Below are 19,202 nucleotides of genomic sequence, written 5' to 3'. Positions count from 1 at the left end.
GTAAGAAGTACATAGAAGAAAATTAAATTAGGAAGCCACTATTTAATAACTAGCTGTCATAATAAGTTATAGAGCAAAATAAAATAAAAAATATTAGTATAAGCAATCTCAAATCATGTCATGAATGTTACTACCTCAGTGGTCTAAATAAGTCATTAAAATAAAAATGAGCATAGGCACATGGCATACATCCATTTCAGATCAGGTGACAGTACCCATCTCTCTTCTTAAATCTGGACTGCTCAATTTTTCTCTTTCCTTTTTCCTTGACCTTTTTTCATCAGAAATACAGTTAAAAGAACACGAAAGAATGAGTTAGAAAAAAGGAAAGTTGGCAGAACAATTACTAATGAGTGTTCTTTGGGGATGGAGGAACATAAAGTGTAGTTAGTCCCAGAACAGAAGTAATTCTGGTGATGGTGACAGTAAGTATATATGTGTGTGTTATGTGGAATCTGAGGAGTAAAACCAAAACAAAACATACCTCTCTTTTCTTGGATCTGGTTCATGCAAAGCATGTACCCTGAAGCCTAAGAAAGTACTGAAAGTTCTTAGAGAATAATATACCCTTCAGGTATTATAAGATCTATTTCTGAAAAATATGTGAATAGGGTGATACCCAAGGAATAGGAAGCAGTTTTGGGAAACAGTGGCTAGGACACTGGGATCTTAGTCCTGAATTTGTTAATCAAGTATAATTCATATGTCATTCTTTTATTGCCCCCCCCCAACAGCCCAGAGCAGTTGCTACTCCCAATATGTTTCTGACATGACCAGACCCATTATCTCCTTATTTGAGGATTTTGATCTCTATGATCACTGCCCCAACACCACCAAATCAGATCCCAAATCAAATCAAGGAGTGATCTGATTATACTAATGTATAAATGAATTTTGGAATCCCAGGCAGGTCCATTAGAATATTACTAGGAACTGTTGGGATAAATTTTGGTGAAAAAATTATACTTATTATGGCCAGCAAAGTTGGCCTTAGGTGGCGAGCATTGGGAAATCAATTGGGAAACCATTTTTTTTAAGGTGAAAAAATTTTCAATAATTTTCAAACCAAATGGTAATACAGAATCCATGTCTACACAGAGATAAATATAGATCATAACAAGCCCTTGGTTAAGGAGTATATATTTTTTTGTCATTTTAAATGATGAGAAATGATAGTGATTTTTATATCAATAAAATAAAGGTGCTTTAAAATCTGTTCCATGTGTTCCTATATCCCTTTTCAATTAAGATTAGTTGCACTTACAAATAATTATGGAACATCAATATGTTGTAGTTTTAGATCATTAACCATGGAAATTTAATTCCAAATACCACCAGCATTACTGTTTCCAATTATCATCTTTTACCAAACTAAACCTTTTTAAATTAAAATACTAAATACTGAGCACATCATGCTCTCTGTATAGAGAAATGACAATAATAAATAGAAAGACTTCTTGCTAACCTTGTTAAATAGGGTATTTGTTTAAAGGATATATTAGGATTACTCTAAGCTCCAAGAAACTCTAGTGACAAACATTGATATAAAATACAATAAGGAAATATTTAACACCATTAACAGGATGTGATCCAAATTGTACCCTTCCAAATGATCAATTAGCATACATTTGTCATTTAATATGACTAAAAAGTTTCAGCAAGATTGTTTCCCCAAAATGACTATGGGAAAAACAATTAAATGATATCATCTATTTTCAAATGTATCTTTTACACCTTTTTTCATGCAGAAAATTTTACAAGCACCGGAATATTATAACAAGTAATTTCAAGCATGCAAATCCCATTTTAAAGATTTATAAAACAATCTACCATTTTTAGTTTTCATTTAATATTTTCACAATCTTTTCTTTAACATATGCCACAGACATGACAATGTGACAGACTGACAAAATTTGACAAAGCTGACAAATGACAAAATCTAGTAATTGCCACAAAAAGTTAATAGAGAAGCAATCTAAGGGGATTTCTATAATGGAAATTAAAAAAACTTATTGGAGGTTCAGAAGGCTCTCTTGAAACCTATTTCCTTGTTGTTTAATTGTATTTTTAAGTACAAATGACTCAACAAAAATGGAAAAAATGCAACTAAAACAGTAGTAGGCAAGTACCAGGTGAGGGTTGGGGGTGGGGAAAAGGAGACATAGATGGGAAGGAATCATGTTGGCCTAGTATCATGCCAATCCCCCCTTAACCTTCAGATAACTGATTTACTTCCTGTTCCTATATATTAGATTAATGGTACTAAGAAAAATGCCTCTTGTCACCTTGCCTTACTTAATATTTTAATTAGATTAATTTGTCCTTTTTTTCAAAAAAGCAAAAGAGGACTCCATAATACAAAATTTTAATATGACCAAATGACACATGAATTGATTTCATAATGCTTGCCCTATAAGGCCAACTTTGCTGGCCATAATAAGTATATAAAGTTCATCAGCTATATTATGATACATACAATGTATATTAGTATATATTTCTTTAAAAGAGAAAATGCTAAGCAAATAGGCAAAGACATTTTTCTTAAACTAAAAGGAGAAAGACAAGAGAAACACCAAAGGTTTACATTTTTACTGTCCATCTCCATGCATTACATTCAGAACTTTATTTCTACATGATGTAGAATCTGTAATTCCATATAGAAACCATTCATAGCTAACAGTGCTTACTTTAAGATAATTGAGTTCTCAGACAAACTATAATAATTGGCTGGATGGCCAATTGCTTTTTTTTTTAGTCAACTATACTAATTATCTGCATTTGTAAATATATAATTATTCCTCCTAATTAGGTTTCCATATGGAAAAAAGGTGCTATAAATACACACACATTCTAGTCACAAAAGTATGGAACCTGAGATTTGAGAAAGAGCCTAGCAGTCCTCTTAGATCCATTCCTCTATAACATCTGACAAGTAGTCATACAACTTTTGCTTAAACATGGGAAATCACTATCAGATACAGAGGCTGCTACATGGTCTAGTTGAAAGTATTGGACTTGGAGTCAGGAAACTTGAGTTCAAATCCTGCCCCAAATACTTACTAGTTGTGTGACCCTGGGCCAATCATTTAACCTCTCTCAGTCTCTCAGTTTCCTCATCTGTAAAATGGAGATAATAGCATCAACTACCCCACAGGGTTGTTGTGGGGATCAAATGAGATATGTAAAGCACTTCGCAAACTGTAAAGCACTATATAAATGCTATTATAATGAATATTAATGACATTAATATTCACAATAATTTATTATCAGCATCTGTTCAATATTTGACATATTACTTATTGTAAAGATTTTCCTTATATCCAATCAAAATCTACCTCTCTAGTTCTAGCTTTGCCCTCTAGGAATATACAGAATAACTACCTTTCCCATAAACAGACCTTAAGATATTTAGGACTAACTAATGTGTCCCACTTTCCCACTGTCCAGGCTTCACTTTTGTGGATGAATGAAATAAATATTTCTAATTTTTTAAAACTATTCTCCACAACATGGTTTTGAGTCGCATCATCATTCTGATTTCCTTCTGGGTATGTGTCATACAGGGCTAAACGTAATACTCTACATGTGGCCTGATCAGTTCAGATCACAGGTAGGAGAATCATTTTTATGTTGTGTACAAAGTACTTTTATTTATTAATTTGATTAATTAATTCACATCAACTAAAATCTTCAAATCTTTTCCATATGAAATTCTAATTATGTCTTCTTTCTTCATAAACCCTGAGTTTATGCCATTGATTTCCAAAACCTGCATATAGAACTTTATAATCATTAAATATTATCTTATCAGTATAAGTATGCACATGTGATTCTTTTGCTTATACATGTATAATGAGAACCTTTTTTTTTCTTACACCAAAATAAAAAGCCTGCAAAAAAGAAAACTCCTCACTATTATTTCTATCTAACTAGCATCCCCTCCATTCAGGCTATAGAGGGGAATGCTAGACAGTCGCTGAATACTATATGCTACAAGTACTGTGACTTCTGTAGAAAGTAAAGCCAGAATCATTGGGAAGCAATTCAAATATTCCTTTTCAAAAGTAATGCCCAAGGCAGAGAAAATAGGAAGAACTCTTTAGGCAGAAATTTTTCTTTTTTTTTTTTTTTTTAAAGCAATCGGGGTTAAGTAACTTGCTCAAGGTTACACGGCCAGTTATTTCTGGGTGTGGTGCTGAGTATCTGAGCCCAGATTTGATCCAGGTCATCCCAACACTGGAGCTGGTGCTCTTACTCGCTGAGCCACCTGGCCACCCTGGAAATTTTTCAATATAAAACAATGTATTATTTTTCCTAGGTATGATTTTTTTTAATCGCTTGTTAGGAATAGAGTTCATCAACTTAAACAAAAAGAAAGGAAAGCAAATGAAACATAAAGTCACAAGGGTCAAGAAATGTTTTAAATAGAGAAGGAAGATCATTATTAGAGAAATACTTTTTTACCCAAACTCTCCCCTAAAATGGACAGACTTGTATCCAATTATTATGCTTCTTGCTTTGCTGAACTGTAGAGACAGTTGTATTTGTTCTAGCTCTGATGCATACTTTCCCTCTCTCTCTCTCTCTCTCTCAACACTGGAGAAAAATGTCTAGTTTTCCATTTTATTTGTCATGTGACACGGAACTCCAAATTTTTGTAAATGACTAGGCCATTCTAACAATGTTGACAAAAGTATTTTATATAAAAACAGTAGAACCCAAGGATACCCACTTATGAGTTCTGAAGAACCTATGAATCTCCTTTTTTTTAAACCAGACTTCATTTTTTAACCAAATAAAAGAAATAGGATTACCAAATAGAACTTAATAGGAAAAAAGTAACAAAAGGGAATATGCCCAAGGAATTCATTAGAGCTCTTTGAGGTAATCAGTAGGCAAGTAGATACCTACATAGATCTTAAAAATGCCTCTGTGAGAGGGTTCTACAACAACAGCTGTGGTAAAAATTAAGCTACTGTTAAATATGGCAATATAAAGGACAAAATTATTAAGGGATCAGTACTGGGATCCATTTGATTTAGCATCTTTCTAATTGATCTGGAAAACATACAGACAATCCTAAATTCTTAGTGAAGAGCTAAACTCTCCACTATAAGTCCTTGGTTTCTGTAAAGGTAGGATTACATGGTTTACAATATTTGGTCATCATTATAAAGGTAACTCAAAATAAAAAAAAATAAATCAGCTGGCATAACCTCAACAAACATGGTTAAAAGAAAATCCCTCTTTTCTGAGGACTTTTAATAGAAGGAAAAAAAAAACTTTGGGAAAATGGTTTATTAGGATTCCAGTTTTACAGCCACAACAATAATCATTATACTGACAGAAATGAATAAAATAACAGGCAACAGAACCTTTCAAAGGCAGGAAAAGGGAGATGTTATTTCAGCTTGCAATTTAGTAAATGGAGAATTGTATTCTCACCATAGGTTCCATTCTTTACATTCATTCCAATCAATTCCTTTACTTATCTGCACTGGAGCTTCAGGACAGAAGGTAGCTCTAAGGCTTAGAGCCCTGCCCCCATAGTTCCTTTGGGCACTAAGGACTGCCCACAAAGGAATGCTTAGTGCAGACTATATATTGATAAAGAAGGTGTCAATTAGATGCACCTGGTTATTCAGTGGATAAGACACTCAGTGTGGAGTCAGGAAGGCCTGAGTATAAATCTGGCCTCAGACACTGACTAGCTGCATGATCCTGGGTAAGTCACTTTTTTTTGTCATTACCAAATTACATTTACCATTACAAATTACATTACCATTACATTTTTTATCATTTTTTTTCTCATTACCAAAAAAGATACAAAGTGCAGCAAAATGCAAATCACAACAAATATAATTTATTCCATTTTAATGCAACTTGAACTGCTTTGTCCTCTCTCTCTGTTTTTCTTTTCCTCTCTCCCTTCTCTACTTCTCCCATATTTAAACACACAGACACACACTTCTTTATCTTACCTCTTCTCCACTGAGATAGTATGCTGAGAGAAGTCCACCAACAAAACGTATATTGACTTCAAAAACGGAAATTTCAGCATTCTAAGGGAAAAAACACATGAGTTTAATCAAAGAAAACCATATAACTTTGCTATTTGCTTTGTTCTAGCATGATAGCTACCAATGATGTCTTTATATGGGATAATATAAAAAATAATTTACATGTCTACTGCTCTGAAGGTGAAAAAAATCTACTTAACTGAATCAAAAAACAATATTTTTAAAAGTCCCAAATCACATTATTTTTTTTAAAGCAATTGGGGTTAAGTAACTTGCCTAAGGTTACATGGCCAGTTATTTTGTGTGGGTGTTAAGTATCTGAGGCTGGAACCGATTCCGGGTCCTCACAACTCCATTCCGGGTCCTCACAACTCCGGGGCTGGTGCTCTTACTCACTGTGCCATCTAACCGCCCCTAAATCACATTATTTTTAATAGAAATCTATCTTATGAAATACATATGCTGATTGTATTTCTCTGTTAAGGAGATTTAATAGGACCAGCAATTTCACTTTCCATTTTGTATATTTCCCTAAATCTGTTGCTTACTTTTTATTTGGAAGTTTCTTTCAAATTTAGAAGCCTGAGGCTTTGGCACTAGGATGAAAATTATTCCAGTATTCTATTCATATCTAATTAAGCAACTTTTCTCCACCATTCTTTTATCCATTCAACAGTCTGCTTACATTGTTAAGCATATCTCCTAATTCTAATGGAAGTTCAAATTTTTCATTAAAAGGAAAAAAAACCAACTTTAGTTAACTTTTCTTAACACCTACCAACCTTAACTTATAAGCATAGTTTTTTTTTTTCTCTATCATTATCTGTCACCTATTCACTTTGCTTATACTGATAGGCAGGTTCATACATAAGAAAGCAGACAGGTAGATGCCAAGCTCATTGAGATTAACAACATATTCCCAGAAAAAATACAACATATGTAATTTTCAAATATATTCAACAACTAAATAGTTATAAAAAGAAATGTCTAAATTTATATATAGGATATCTATCAAATCAGAATTTAGTGAAAGAATTATGAAATGGGGCTCTCTAGTAGACTTTGTTTAATGGTGTTTTATCATCTGCAACAAAGACCACTTAGAATTTGATTAAGAGCATAATGTGTAAGAACAATTTTTCTTTAAGGTACATCACTTGGGTTAAAAACACATTATATGGATAGTGTGTGAAAGCTTTTAATGTTATGAAATAAAAGAAGCTGAAATGAACTTGTACTGTTCTTCTAAATATATGATTTCAATTAACATCTTAAACCATTTTCATAGAAGACATTTAGCATTCCTGAACATAGTGTGAAGGCATTGAATAATGATGCTTAGAGAACTGCCCAAATTGGTAGCTCATTTTCATATTCCCAGTACAAAGCAGCCTAGCACAAAGTAAGCTCTCAATACTTAAAAATTCTACACTAAAACTACAAAATTTAAAATTTAGCTTGTCTCTACTTTTAAAAATCCCAAAGCTGGAACAATACATAACTACTAAAGATCCTATTATACATATAGATGCTATGAATGTATGTGATTGATTTCCTATTTAGAAATGAGAGTTTTTTTCCCTCCAGATTAGGAAAGAAAAATAAAAGACCCCCTTTTTCTTCTGATGAAATTAAATTGTCTCTGTCTGATTTCAGGTTGGAGAATCTGTTTTCTCCTGACTTTATAAATGAAGAAAGATGGACTTATCTAAAAATCACTTGGTTTATATGGCCGTGGCAGACCCTGGAATTGAAACTAGGAGCAAGTAAGCAGCTCTTTAAAGTGAACTAGGGTTTATTAGGTAAGTTAAAGAACTAAATACAGCCCTAGAAAAGGAAACTCCAATTCCCAGAAGAAATTTTTTTTTTGTTTTTACCTCTTTTCAAAGCAAAATTCAAGAGGGAGCATCCTAGTTACTTTGCCTTTCTCCCTTGGTCCCAACTGGCAAACAAAAAAGGGAAAGGTTATGGGGATTGATGAAGTTTATGTAAGTCATAAAATATTTTTTGAGAAAAAGGTCCTTGGAATTCAGATTGACATCTGGATGTAACCTGAGAGATCATGACTAATCAAGAATAATATTCTAGAATATTCTAGCATGGAAGAAGCAACATAGTAAAGTGGAAAGAGAGTTGAATTTGGTGCTAGAGACCTGGGTTTTAATGTCTCATTTATCACTTACCTACCTCTGAGATCTCTGGCTTCACATCATATCTTTCTATCTCAGTTTTCTTGTTTAGAAAGTGAAGGGGCTGGGGGGGGGGGGGGAGCTAGGTGGTGCAGTGAATAGAGCACCAGCCCTAGAGTCAGGAGGACCTGAGTTCAAATCCAGCCTCAGACACTTAACATAAAAAACTAGCCTTGTTACCTACCCAATTGCCCTGCCTTCCCTCCTCCAAAAAGCAAAAATAAAAAAAAAATGTTTGAGGTGGCTAGGTGGTGCAGTGAGTAGAGCACCAGCCCTGGAGCCAGGAGGACCTGAGTTCGGATGTGGCCTCAGACACTTAACACACACAAAATCTAGCCATGTGACCTTGGGCAAGTTACTTAACCCCAATTGCCCTCCAAAAAGCAAAAAAAAAAAAAAATTGAAGGGGGTGTATGGTTTGGACAAGATAACTTCTAAGATACCTGCTACCTCTGATCTTATTATTCACCCTCTGCATTTTGCAGATGAGAAAACTAAGACAATTAAAATGATTTGTCTAAAGTCACATACCTAGTTAGTGGAATACAATATAGATGTCTCCAACCTGACATATAAGGAAAGAGTGCTAAATTTGGAGACTCAAGAGAGTTGGGCTCATTACATTATACTGCTCTCTAAGAACTGCTCTTATTGTTGCTACTGTTGTTCTAGACTTGTTATTTCCTCACTTTGGTAAACTCCTAGTGTGGAAATTCCCATCACTGGTTTAGGTCAGCAAGTATAATTACAATTTTAGAGAGCTGTCTGAGAGGAGAACGACTTGCCATGGTTGGCAAGATATTAGATTCAGAGGCAGACCATGAACTCAGGTTTCCTTCATTCCAAGGGTTGACCCACAATTCACTATGACACTGTGCTTTTGAAGAACTAATTAAACTAATTAATTAAAATTAATGAAGACATTAACAAATAAGAAAAACATCAAACAAAACTTCAATAAGGATAATGTAAAATTTCTCACTCAGCTCCCAAATTAGCAAAAGAATAAGGTTAATAGAAATTTATAAACATGAGTTCTGACTGTGTAGCATATAAAATCCTTCAAAAGGGAAGCAACATATATAATATATGCATATATTATATATGTAATATATTTCAATATAATTCTTTTTATCATAATGAAAAATATAGCCTTAGTTTTCAATTGACAGTTTTCTTCCATGAATATTAGTTTTTAGGAATAATGTATATTTAGTATAATATATTATTAGCATAACAATTCATAACTACAAGATACTTCTTTAACCACTCTATCACAGCTGATGAAACAGACCCTGAAAGGCTAAATAACTTACCCAAAGTCACAAAAGTAAGTCTTAGACTCAGGACTTCTGACTCCAAACTCAGTGATTTTTCTCTTACTTTGTGGAAATGTTAGTAAATATCTAAATGTTTCAAGAAAATGCAGTGATTTGTCCCAGTGAAATAAATGCAAGTAATTTGAGACAGTTGTGTTAATTCTCTGAAACAACTGTACAAACCACTATGTTTATTTAAACTTATTACCAGAAAACTTCAAACCATATGATTTGTTATTTTATCAGTATAGATTGTGATGCAAATTATAATCTGAATATTCAGCAGGAAATCGTAACTACTTTCCACTATATAATAGGAAAGAATACAGGTTTGGAGTCAGGAGACTTAGGTTCTGGTCACATCACTAATTCTATGACCATGGGCCAGTCACTTGACTTTTCTGAGTCACACCTTCTTCATGTGCAAAATGAGTTAAAAAAAAACAACAACAACTCCATATACTACTTGATTCATAGGACTGCTGCAGAAAGAATACTTTGTAAACTTTAAAGTACAATAAAAATATAAGCTGTAATTGTGAATTGCTGGGATTAAAGTAAATAATCACCAGATGATCACTCTTTTGGAATGAGCCTGTCTGTATAAATTATGCTAGTCTAACATATAATTGACTGGTTGGGAGGCCTGTTTTCAAAGCCTTTTAATTGGGTAGGACATACCATAGCTGGCACTCCATGAACATAGCCTTTGAATATCCCTCTGTGCTCTTATGAGTTAAAATAATCTTTTGTTATCCCTGCAAATCTAATATAGAAACCAAAACACTTTGTAGGATGTACAAAATTACAAACGTGGCCATTAGCTGCTTGGAGAATCCACTAAATTGAAAACTTTTTTTTGATAAGCAATAGCATAAACAAGTAATTTTAGGAATGAAATCATCTTTTCTCCACACTGTAGCAATTTTATCTAAATATCTATTTTCTGTCCAACCATGTAATTTTTAGTTATCCTTTATATAGAAATAACTAAATCACTAAGAGTTATGATGCCTTTAAATACCTCCAGATCCTTTGTATTTCTCCATGTTGCCACAATAGAGTGCTAGATCAATATCAAGTTGAGTAATTATTTCAAGGTTCATAAAGAAACAAGATGTATATTCATGTTTTGTTACTTCACTGAATCTGTGATTTAACTGATTTGAGTACTCATTCCACTGATGGATATAGTGATCCATCCACAGTTTTCATATCCTGCATAATTCTTGTCCTTGTTTTCCCCTTAGATAGTCCCCAGAGGATCTAGCCAAGGTACTATAGGTTTATTTCATTCTGGGGAAAGCAATGTAGCTCTCGGGATGTGTATCTATAGTCTCACTATCTAATCATGTGTCTTCATTTCTCTTATACTGCTCATACCATTCAGTCAACATTTATTAAGCACCTACTATGTGCCTGAAACTCTATTAAATACTGAGGTTACAAAAAGAGGAAAAAGACAACCCTTGCACTCAAGGAACTCACAATCTAATGGGGATGACAACAACTAGACAAAATACAAACAGGCCATGTAACAATCTAATTAGGAAATAATTAACAGAAGGAGGAGATTAGAAAGACTTCCAGTAAAAGATAGGTTTTTAGTTAGAACTTAAAGGAAGCTAGGGAAGCTATTAGGCTGAGATAAGGAGGGAGAACATTCCAGGGATGGGGGAGAATCAGAGAAAATGCCCAGAACTGAGACATGGGAGTATATTGTCTATGGAAAAGCAAGGAGGTTATTGTCAGTACATTATAGAGTATGTGGAGGGGGCAGTAAATTGTATAAAGACTGGAAAGGTGGGAAGATCCTACTTAAGGAATGGCTTTGAATGCCAAGTAGAGGACTTCAAATTTGATCCTGGAGGTGATAGGGAGCCACTAGAGGTTATTGAGTAGGGGAGTGAAATAGCTGGACCTGTGCATTAGTAGCTTAATGGATTGGGGGACAGACTTGAGGGAGGCACTACCACTTTGCCTAGGACTTATTAAATGCCTGTTGATTGATTTCTTTCAGATTTTAAAAAATATAAAACTACCAGTAGCATATTTGTATTTCTTTTAAAAGGACAGATTTTTGTGTTGGAGAAGAGCTTGTAATTGTTAAAAAGCACTGTGTAGTTTTCCAAATGTAATCCAGCCTGCTTTCTTCTTGTTATAATTTGTTCATCTGCAATGTCTGTTTAGACATATAAATGTACTAACTCAATAGACTGGCCACTAAACTATATATCATAATCTGGACAATGGGCATTTCTAGCTATTTGTTTCCTATATGAATGGGTTATAAAGTTAATCTTTTTTAAAGTAACCATAAATCTCATTGAAGAGGCCTTATATTGTTCTGGGACAACAATACAATATTTATTTCATTTTGTATACCTTTTCCTCTTCTATAACTGTACAGTTATAGGTACTCTTCTCTTTATATGTAAGCTCAATGCTTAAAACTATTTCCTAACATTTTCCCCTAACAACCTAATTTAGTATCACTATTCCAGTTAAATTAAAATGGAATTCAACACACGTTTATTAGTATCCACCATGCACAAAATTTAGCCATTCAAATATAGTCTTTATACTACAAATAAATAGTGATAACATTAAAGCTATCTAGACAACACAGTGGTTAGAGCACTAGACTTGGAATCAAGAAGGCTCCAATTCAAATCTTGCCTTAGATATTTCCTAGCTGTGTGATCCTGAACAAGATGCTTAACCTCCATCAGCCTCCATTTCCTCATCTGTAAAGTGGGGGTAATAATAGCACTTTGCTCTCAGGTTTGTTATGAATATCAAAGGAGATAATATTTGCAAAGTGCTTTGAAAACCTTAAGGTGGTATATAAATGCTATTATTATTATTGCTTACATCTATAAGGAACACTAGTATATATTTTGGAGAAAAGGGGTAAAAGGAAAGGAGGAAGAATTCAACAAAAATCATATTGGTAACAGCAAAACAACTGCAGGTTTTTTCTTATTATTAATATACAGTTAAGAAGTAGGCATAATGGTAGTACAGAGTGCTGGGTCTGGGATCAGGAAGATTTGGGTTTAAATCAAGGCCCTTGCACTTATTGGCTTGTGATCTTGGACAAAATACTTAACCTTTGTGACTCAAACAACTCTTTAGGTAAGAAGTGATACAGAAGTACCCATGTCTGCACTGATAAAATCATAGACTTTTCAGGTCATCAGTGTAATATGCCTTGTTAAATATGCCCTACCTTAGTGAATGGGACAGCTAGGATAGTACTTTCCAACTTAAACTGTACTATAGAGTTTAAATTTGGTTACAGATTTATGGATAGAGTTTAGAGACAAAGAAGAGAGCAATGGGGATGGACAAAGAGATGAGCTAGGAGGCACAGAACTAAGGGAGAATGTTTATGTAAATTTATTGGTTTTAAGAAACAAACTACTTAGGCAGAAAATGTTTTGTGGATCATTAAAAAATGTTTCCAGACAAATATTCCAGTGGAGGAATATTATATCCCCAAAAAGGTTTATTAAGATGAATTACTCTTTAATTAGTAGAATATATAGAGAAAATATTTTGGAGCAAACATTTTTGAAGTCTCCCTGCTACCTCAACTATAAAATAGTTGTGCCAAACTATTGTGACAAAAAAACAAATTACAAGGAATCAGTTGAGTTGAAGTAGTTGGTTTTATCTTCTCTTCCTTCCCCCTTTCAGTGAGTTTTTACCCCATGTTGCTTGGTAGGGGAAGACTTTGGGTTGGCACAAAATACTGAAATGGCTAGTAAAGAAAGATCTTCAGTTTAGAGTGAGTTTAACTCAAAGTTTATTGAACTGGATGTCAGAATATGACTGTGACCTAATCAGTCACTCAACTAGCATTTATTAAGCACCTACTATTAATTCTTTCCATCTAACATTGGATCTTAGGAGTACAAGAGTATATAGTAGGAAAAAAGACAAATGACAAACAATAATAAATGATAAACAATAAATACAAAGAGATAGCATGGAATAGTGAAAATAACTCAGGATTTAATGTCAGGACTGAATTTCAACCTCCTACTTTGTTACTTGTTACCTGTGTACCTTAGGTAAATCACCTGTCTCTCTGAGCTTCAGTTTCCTCATTTGTAAAATGGTAGAGGGAAGTGGAATGAGATGTTCTAATACTTCTTCCAGCTCTAAGACCTATGCTCCTAGGAATAAATTTTTTAAAATAGCACTGTCCTCACCATCACCATCTACTAGCATTTTTAAAGCACCTTAAGCTTTGCAAAGTGCTTTACATCTCATTTCTTTTGATCACTCAAATGTTCAAAAACTTTAAACAGCTTTCTGTTACCTACAAAGTAAGGTCTACACCCAGCCTGAGAACTTTTTTCACAATTGTTTCCAACCTACTTTTCCAACCTTATGGGGTATCTTCAGGGACACCATTACAATGTTCCTTTCATTGTTCCTTTTCTACATTATTGCTCACAACAGTCAGGAATGCATACACTATTTCCCTCTACCATCTCTCTATCTCCCTTTCACTTCTCAAAGTCTAATCCATATTCATTGCCTCTGATTTATTACTTTCACATTCTCCTCAACCCACAGCAATTTGTGTTCCTTCCTCACCACTCTATGGAAATTTGTTTCTCAGAGATCATCTATAATTTCCTTATTACCAAATTCAATATTGTTTTTGAAGTTCTCAACCTACTTGACCTCTCTGTATCATCTGCTGACCTCTGCAAAGGATCATGAAATTCTAGAATTGGAAAAAGATGTAAATAATCACTTAGCCCAATTATCCAAAAAAGGAATCTCCACAGTACAAGCTAGGTGGTACCATCAGATACATACTAGCTGTGTGGCCTTGGGCAAGTCACTTAACCCTGTCTGCCTCAGTTCCTCATCTGTAAAATGAGCTGAAGAAGGAAATGGTAAAGCAGTCCAGTATCTTTGCCAAGTAAAGCACAAATGGGGTCATGATGAGTTAGATGTTACTGAAATGACTAAACTACTAAACTACAACAACAACTACACCATGTTAGTTTGTTAGTTCCTCCTACCTCTGCTCCAAGACATCCAATAAGGGAGAACCTGTTATCTTCCAAGGCAGACCAATCTACTTTGGAGAACTTTTAGGAAATTTTTTTTTCTGACAGTAAGTCTAAATGAGGTAAGTGGGTGAGGTAGGGGATAGTGCAAGACTCTAAGCAAGAAGAACTGCGTTCATATCCTGCCTCAGACAATCACTGGATGATACTGGGCAAGTTACTTAACCTCTTTGTGAGCTTGTTTCATCATCCATAGCACCCACCTACCTCACAGGGGTGTTGTGAGAATAAATTGTGATAATATTTTGTAAAAAGCAATCCTAGCTATAAATCGTTCTCTTTAAAACTTCATCCTATTGCTACTGGTTCTGCCTTCAACGGATGAAAGAGAACAAGTCTAATCTTTCCTCCACATTACAATCATTCACACACTTGAAGACAAGTGTCATGCTGCCTTTGAATCTTCTCTTCTGAAGACTGAACATACCCAGTCCTTTCCACTGGGCATCAGATGTCATGTATACAAGGCCCTTAACAATCCTGTTTTCTTCTGGACAGTTCCCAGCTTACCAATCATTCTTAAACCATGGTTTGCAGAAATGAATACAATACTCCTGGATGTGTGGTCTGAACTAGGACAAAGTACAGAGGAATCATGGCCTTCATAATGTAGCCTGAAAGTTGTATTTGGTTCTTTGGTGGCCATATAACACTGCTGACTGAACTTGTAGTCTACTAAAATGCCCACAATACAACTACAATATCCTTATGAAGTTTATTTTTTTGAAATCAGTTGTAAAGTTTTATATTTATTCTTAACTGAATTTTTTCTTAATAGATTAAACATGCACTGAAGCAAGCATGGCGTAGCAGATAGAGAACTGTCCTTGGAACCAAGAACACCTGGATTCAAGTGCTGCCATACTGGCTGAAAGACTGGGCAATTTACTTAATCTCTTTGTGCTTGGGATAATTCTCTAAGAAGGTGATTTGCTGAAAAGGTGCAGTTTGCTATTGATAAAGAGAGTGTCCTCCTCAAGTGTTTTCTATACTTATGAAACCAGAGTTCTAGTCCTTATCCCTCCCTATCTGTATCTTTAGATTCAGTCTAATGTTCTAGCTTGTCAAGAACTTTCTGATTCTACCTCTATCATTCAGTATACGAACTATCTCTCCCAGCTCTGAATTATCTGCAAGTGGATATGCATATCACACAAGCCTATATTTAAGTTATGAATAAAAATGTTAAACAACACTGGGCAATTTATGAAGTTCTGGTTAAGATTGCTAGATTAAAGGTCATATAGGGACCCATTCTCCCAATCTATCCCAACAATGATAAAGAAGATCAGATTGAACAATGACAAAGAAATCTAAAAAGAAATATCAGTAAGTACCTTCAAGCAACTCAGGACTGCACAAAAAGAGATAGCCAGAAGTTGTGGACATTGAAACAGGGCTGGGAAACTAGAAATACATCAAGGCTGATGCATTGCCTGAGGAATGGAAGGACAAAAGACATTTATCTGGCCCAGCATCTTGATCAAGGTAGTCCCAAGGGGCACAGACAACCCAGTGCCCTTATGAAAGAAGTCCTAGGGAGGACAGAAGACCACTCAGAATTTGCTTGGGAAGTCCTGGTTGGAAATGGCTACATTCTATGGAAGCCAAGGGAGGACTAAAGTCACAGCAATCTGATTGGAAACCAGAGGAGGAAACAAAAGACCATGCAATACCTTGATCAAGGAAGATCTGAGGAAGACAGAAGACTACCCTAAGCAAAGAGAGTCAATTGCAGAATTCTAATTGGGGATGCTGTAACCTGTCTACATTCTGAGCATATGTACAACAAGGGAAATTGAAGTCAATGGCATGAAATCAGGAAAGAGAGGTCAGGAAAAACAGAGCTGGATAACCTCATCTAAGACTGCAGGAAAGGACAGAGGCTGGCCCTAGAACAAAATTCCAAATGAGAAAATAAGTCTGGAGTATGAATAAATAAAAGAAAACATCCAAGATAATGGAAGAAATATTAGTCAACAATTGCTCCCAAAGAAGAAAAAACAGGGTTAGCCACAAGGAATACAAGAGTACTTATAAGAGTACAAACAAGAGACAAGAAATGAAATAAGATCTCTTGGACAAAAATTAATAGGAGAATAAAATATTTTAGAGAAGAAGGTAAAATCCTTATACAAGTAAGTAGTAGACGTCTTAAAAACTAAACTAGACCAAAAATAAATAAATAATTTCATGAGACATTAAAAGAAATATGAGAACATGATTAAGAGACTGAAAAATAGAAGAAAATTTGGGTATTCAGTATCAAAAACAAGAAACCTAGAAAAAAAGTTTGAGCAAAGACATTTTAAGAATCATTAGATGTATTAAAAACCATGTCCAACTCCCCTCACCCCATACAATATTTAAAAAAAAATCATGGATGAAAATCACCCAGATTTATTAGAACCAGAGAACAATATGGATATAAGAAGAATTCAGCCAAAGAAACTCTAAAATGAAAACTAGAAAAGTCATACCCAAAATACAAAACTTTCAGGTCAAATAAAAAAAAAACATGGCAAGCAGCTAGAAAGAATAAAAACAGATCTGACTGAGTAGAAACTTTGAAATGAAAACACAGGAGTCATGAGAAACATTGAAAAGTAATGCATTTTACTAATTGGAAAAAAGAAAATTGTTCCTTCAGAATCCTAATGACTTCAAGTAAAAAAATGAATTACATAAGAAATTGAAGGATTGGGGGCAGTTTTCCTTTTTGAGGAGGTAGTCTTTAGAGGAAAAAAAGAGAAGGAAAAAGAAAAAGAGACAAAAAAGAGAAGGAAAAAGGCAGAGAAGAAATGAGAAAAAGGGGGGATTACTATTCCTCATAGTTGGACTGTATAAGAAGATTACACAAAAATAGGTGGAATTAGAGATCTTTGGGTATCATATATACTTCAATCACATCTAAACCAGAAAAAGGAAGGTTGAAAACATACACATAGCGACACTCCCACCCACCTCAACCACCTACTCTCATACATATATGCATAAGGTTTGGTTTATAAAACATTCACTAAATAGAAAAATAGGCAGAGAAAGAGGAGATTTTAAGAAGGATGAGAATAATTACAAGCAAAACAAACTTCATCTTTATGAGAGCAGATTAAAAGAAGCAAAGAAATAATAAAAACCAATGATGAAGAGTAGGTGAGAGAAAAAGAGTAGGAGAAATAAAGTGGAAACATCGCTTTAATTAGAGATCACTAGTGTTGATCACAATCCTTTTACCACCTTCTCTAATATAAAGGGAGGGGGAGATATGATGTAGTAAAATAACTGGCAATCAGAAATATAAATGTGAATGGGATGAACTCACCCAAGAAATAGAAAACAGAAGAGGATAATGGAATGAATTAGAAAGCAGGGCCTAACAATAAGCTGCTTATAAAAAAGTCACTCTTGAAACTTAAAAATTCACAAAGTTAAGTTTGGAGATGAATTTATATTTCAGGGGAGCTAATATAAGTCAAGATAAAAATCATAACATTAGACAGGACAACAATAAAAGTAAACCTGTTTAAAAGAGAAAAAGAGGGAAATTACATTACACCTAAAGGCTCATGCTGCCAATGAAATGATAAAAATACTTGTAATCTCAAAATAGTAGAACATCTAAATTCATAAATAAAAAGCAAATTAAATTAAATGTAGAAATAGACAGCAACTTGATAACAGTTAGGGACCTCAATTTACAATTAAGGGCTGAGTAGAACTGTAGATAAATTAGATATGTTAGTTTTCCAGTGATTAATGAATGGGAATAAAAAGGAATACAAACATATGCAGCTGAGCATAGAATCTTTACAGAAATTGACCACATACTAAGTCAAATCAACTTCATACATAAATGCAGAAAATCAGAAATATTAAACACAATTTAAAAAAATCAACCAAAGGGCTTTTGGCTTTTGAACAAAAGATTTAAAATTATGTGGAGATGAGTTAATTAAATCCTAAAAAATCAATTGATCAAAGAACAAGTCATAGAAACAATATATAATTTAAGCAAAGAAAATAACAACATTGAGACAACATACCAAAACTTTTGGAATTCAGCCAAAGTAGTCCTGACAGGAAAATTAATCTCTAAACACCAATATTCACAACAGAGAGAAAGAAGAGATCAATGATTGAGCATGAAACTAAAACAAACTACAAAAGCAACAAATCAAAAATATCTAATAGAAAAAAGAAGCTTGAAAATAAAAAAAATTAATAAAATTGAAATAAAAACCATCAAATTGAGAAATAAGACTAGGAGTTAGTTTTCTAAAAAAAAAACTTTTAAAAATGGTCAAATGTTATAAATCTAATTTAAAAAAGAGAAAACCAAAGTATCAGTACCAAAAATAAAAATCAGCATTCACAACAAATAAACTATTGGAATCTATTTGCAAGCAAAAAAGCAAATGAAATGGGTTAGTATTTATAAAATATAAAATGCCCAGAACAGTCCAAAAAGAGAATTTAAATAACTCAATCTCAGAAAAAAATAAGTGAATGAGTTATGAATGAATTCCCATTTAAAAAAAAAAAGGGATCTGGTATATTTACAAGTGAATTCTAAGTAAC

At 33.9% G+C, this 19,202-nt stretch overlaps 1 protein-coding gene across 2 annotated transcripts in view; it reads right to left on the bottom strand.

The window, feature by feature from the left end:
- Positions 1-19,202, bottom strand: part of MAN1A1 (mannosidase alpha class 1A member 1) — a 188,604-nt gene that overhangs the window by 108,961 nt on the left and 60,441 nt on the right. For both annotated transcript variants that reach the window (XM_069076950.1, XM_069076951.1), the window contains exon 5: positions 5,982-6,062. In XM_069076950.1, the coding sequence (XP_068933051.1) occupies positions 5,982-6,062 (81 nt within the window). The remainder of the gene's footprint in view (positions 1-5,981; positions 6,063-19,202) is intronic.

This window comes from Petaurus breviceps, unplaced genomic scaffold (genome assembly GCF_028583685.1).
Source record: "Petaurus breviceps papuanus isolate PSGF00001 unplaced genomic scaffold, PetGlider_PUasm1.0 90977, whole genome shotgun sequence".
In the NCBI taxonomy this organism is placed as follows: Eukaryota; Metazoa; Chordata; class Mammalia; order Diprotodontia; family Petauridae; genus Petaurus; species Petaurus breviceps.
This window is presented reverse-complemented; position numbering and strand designations above follow the sequence as displayed.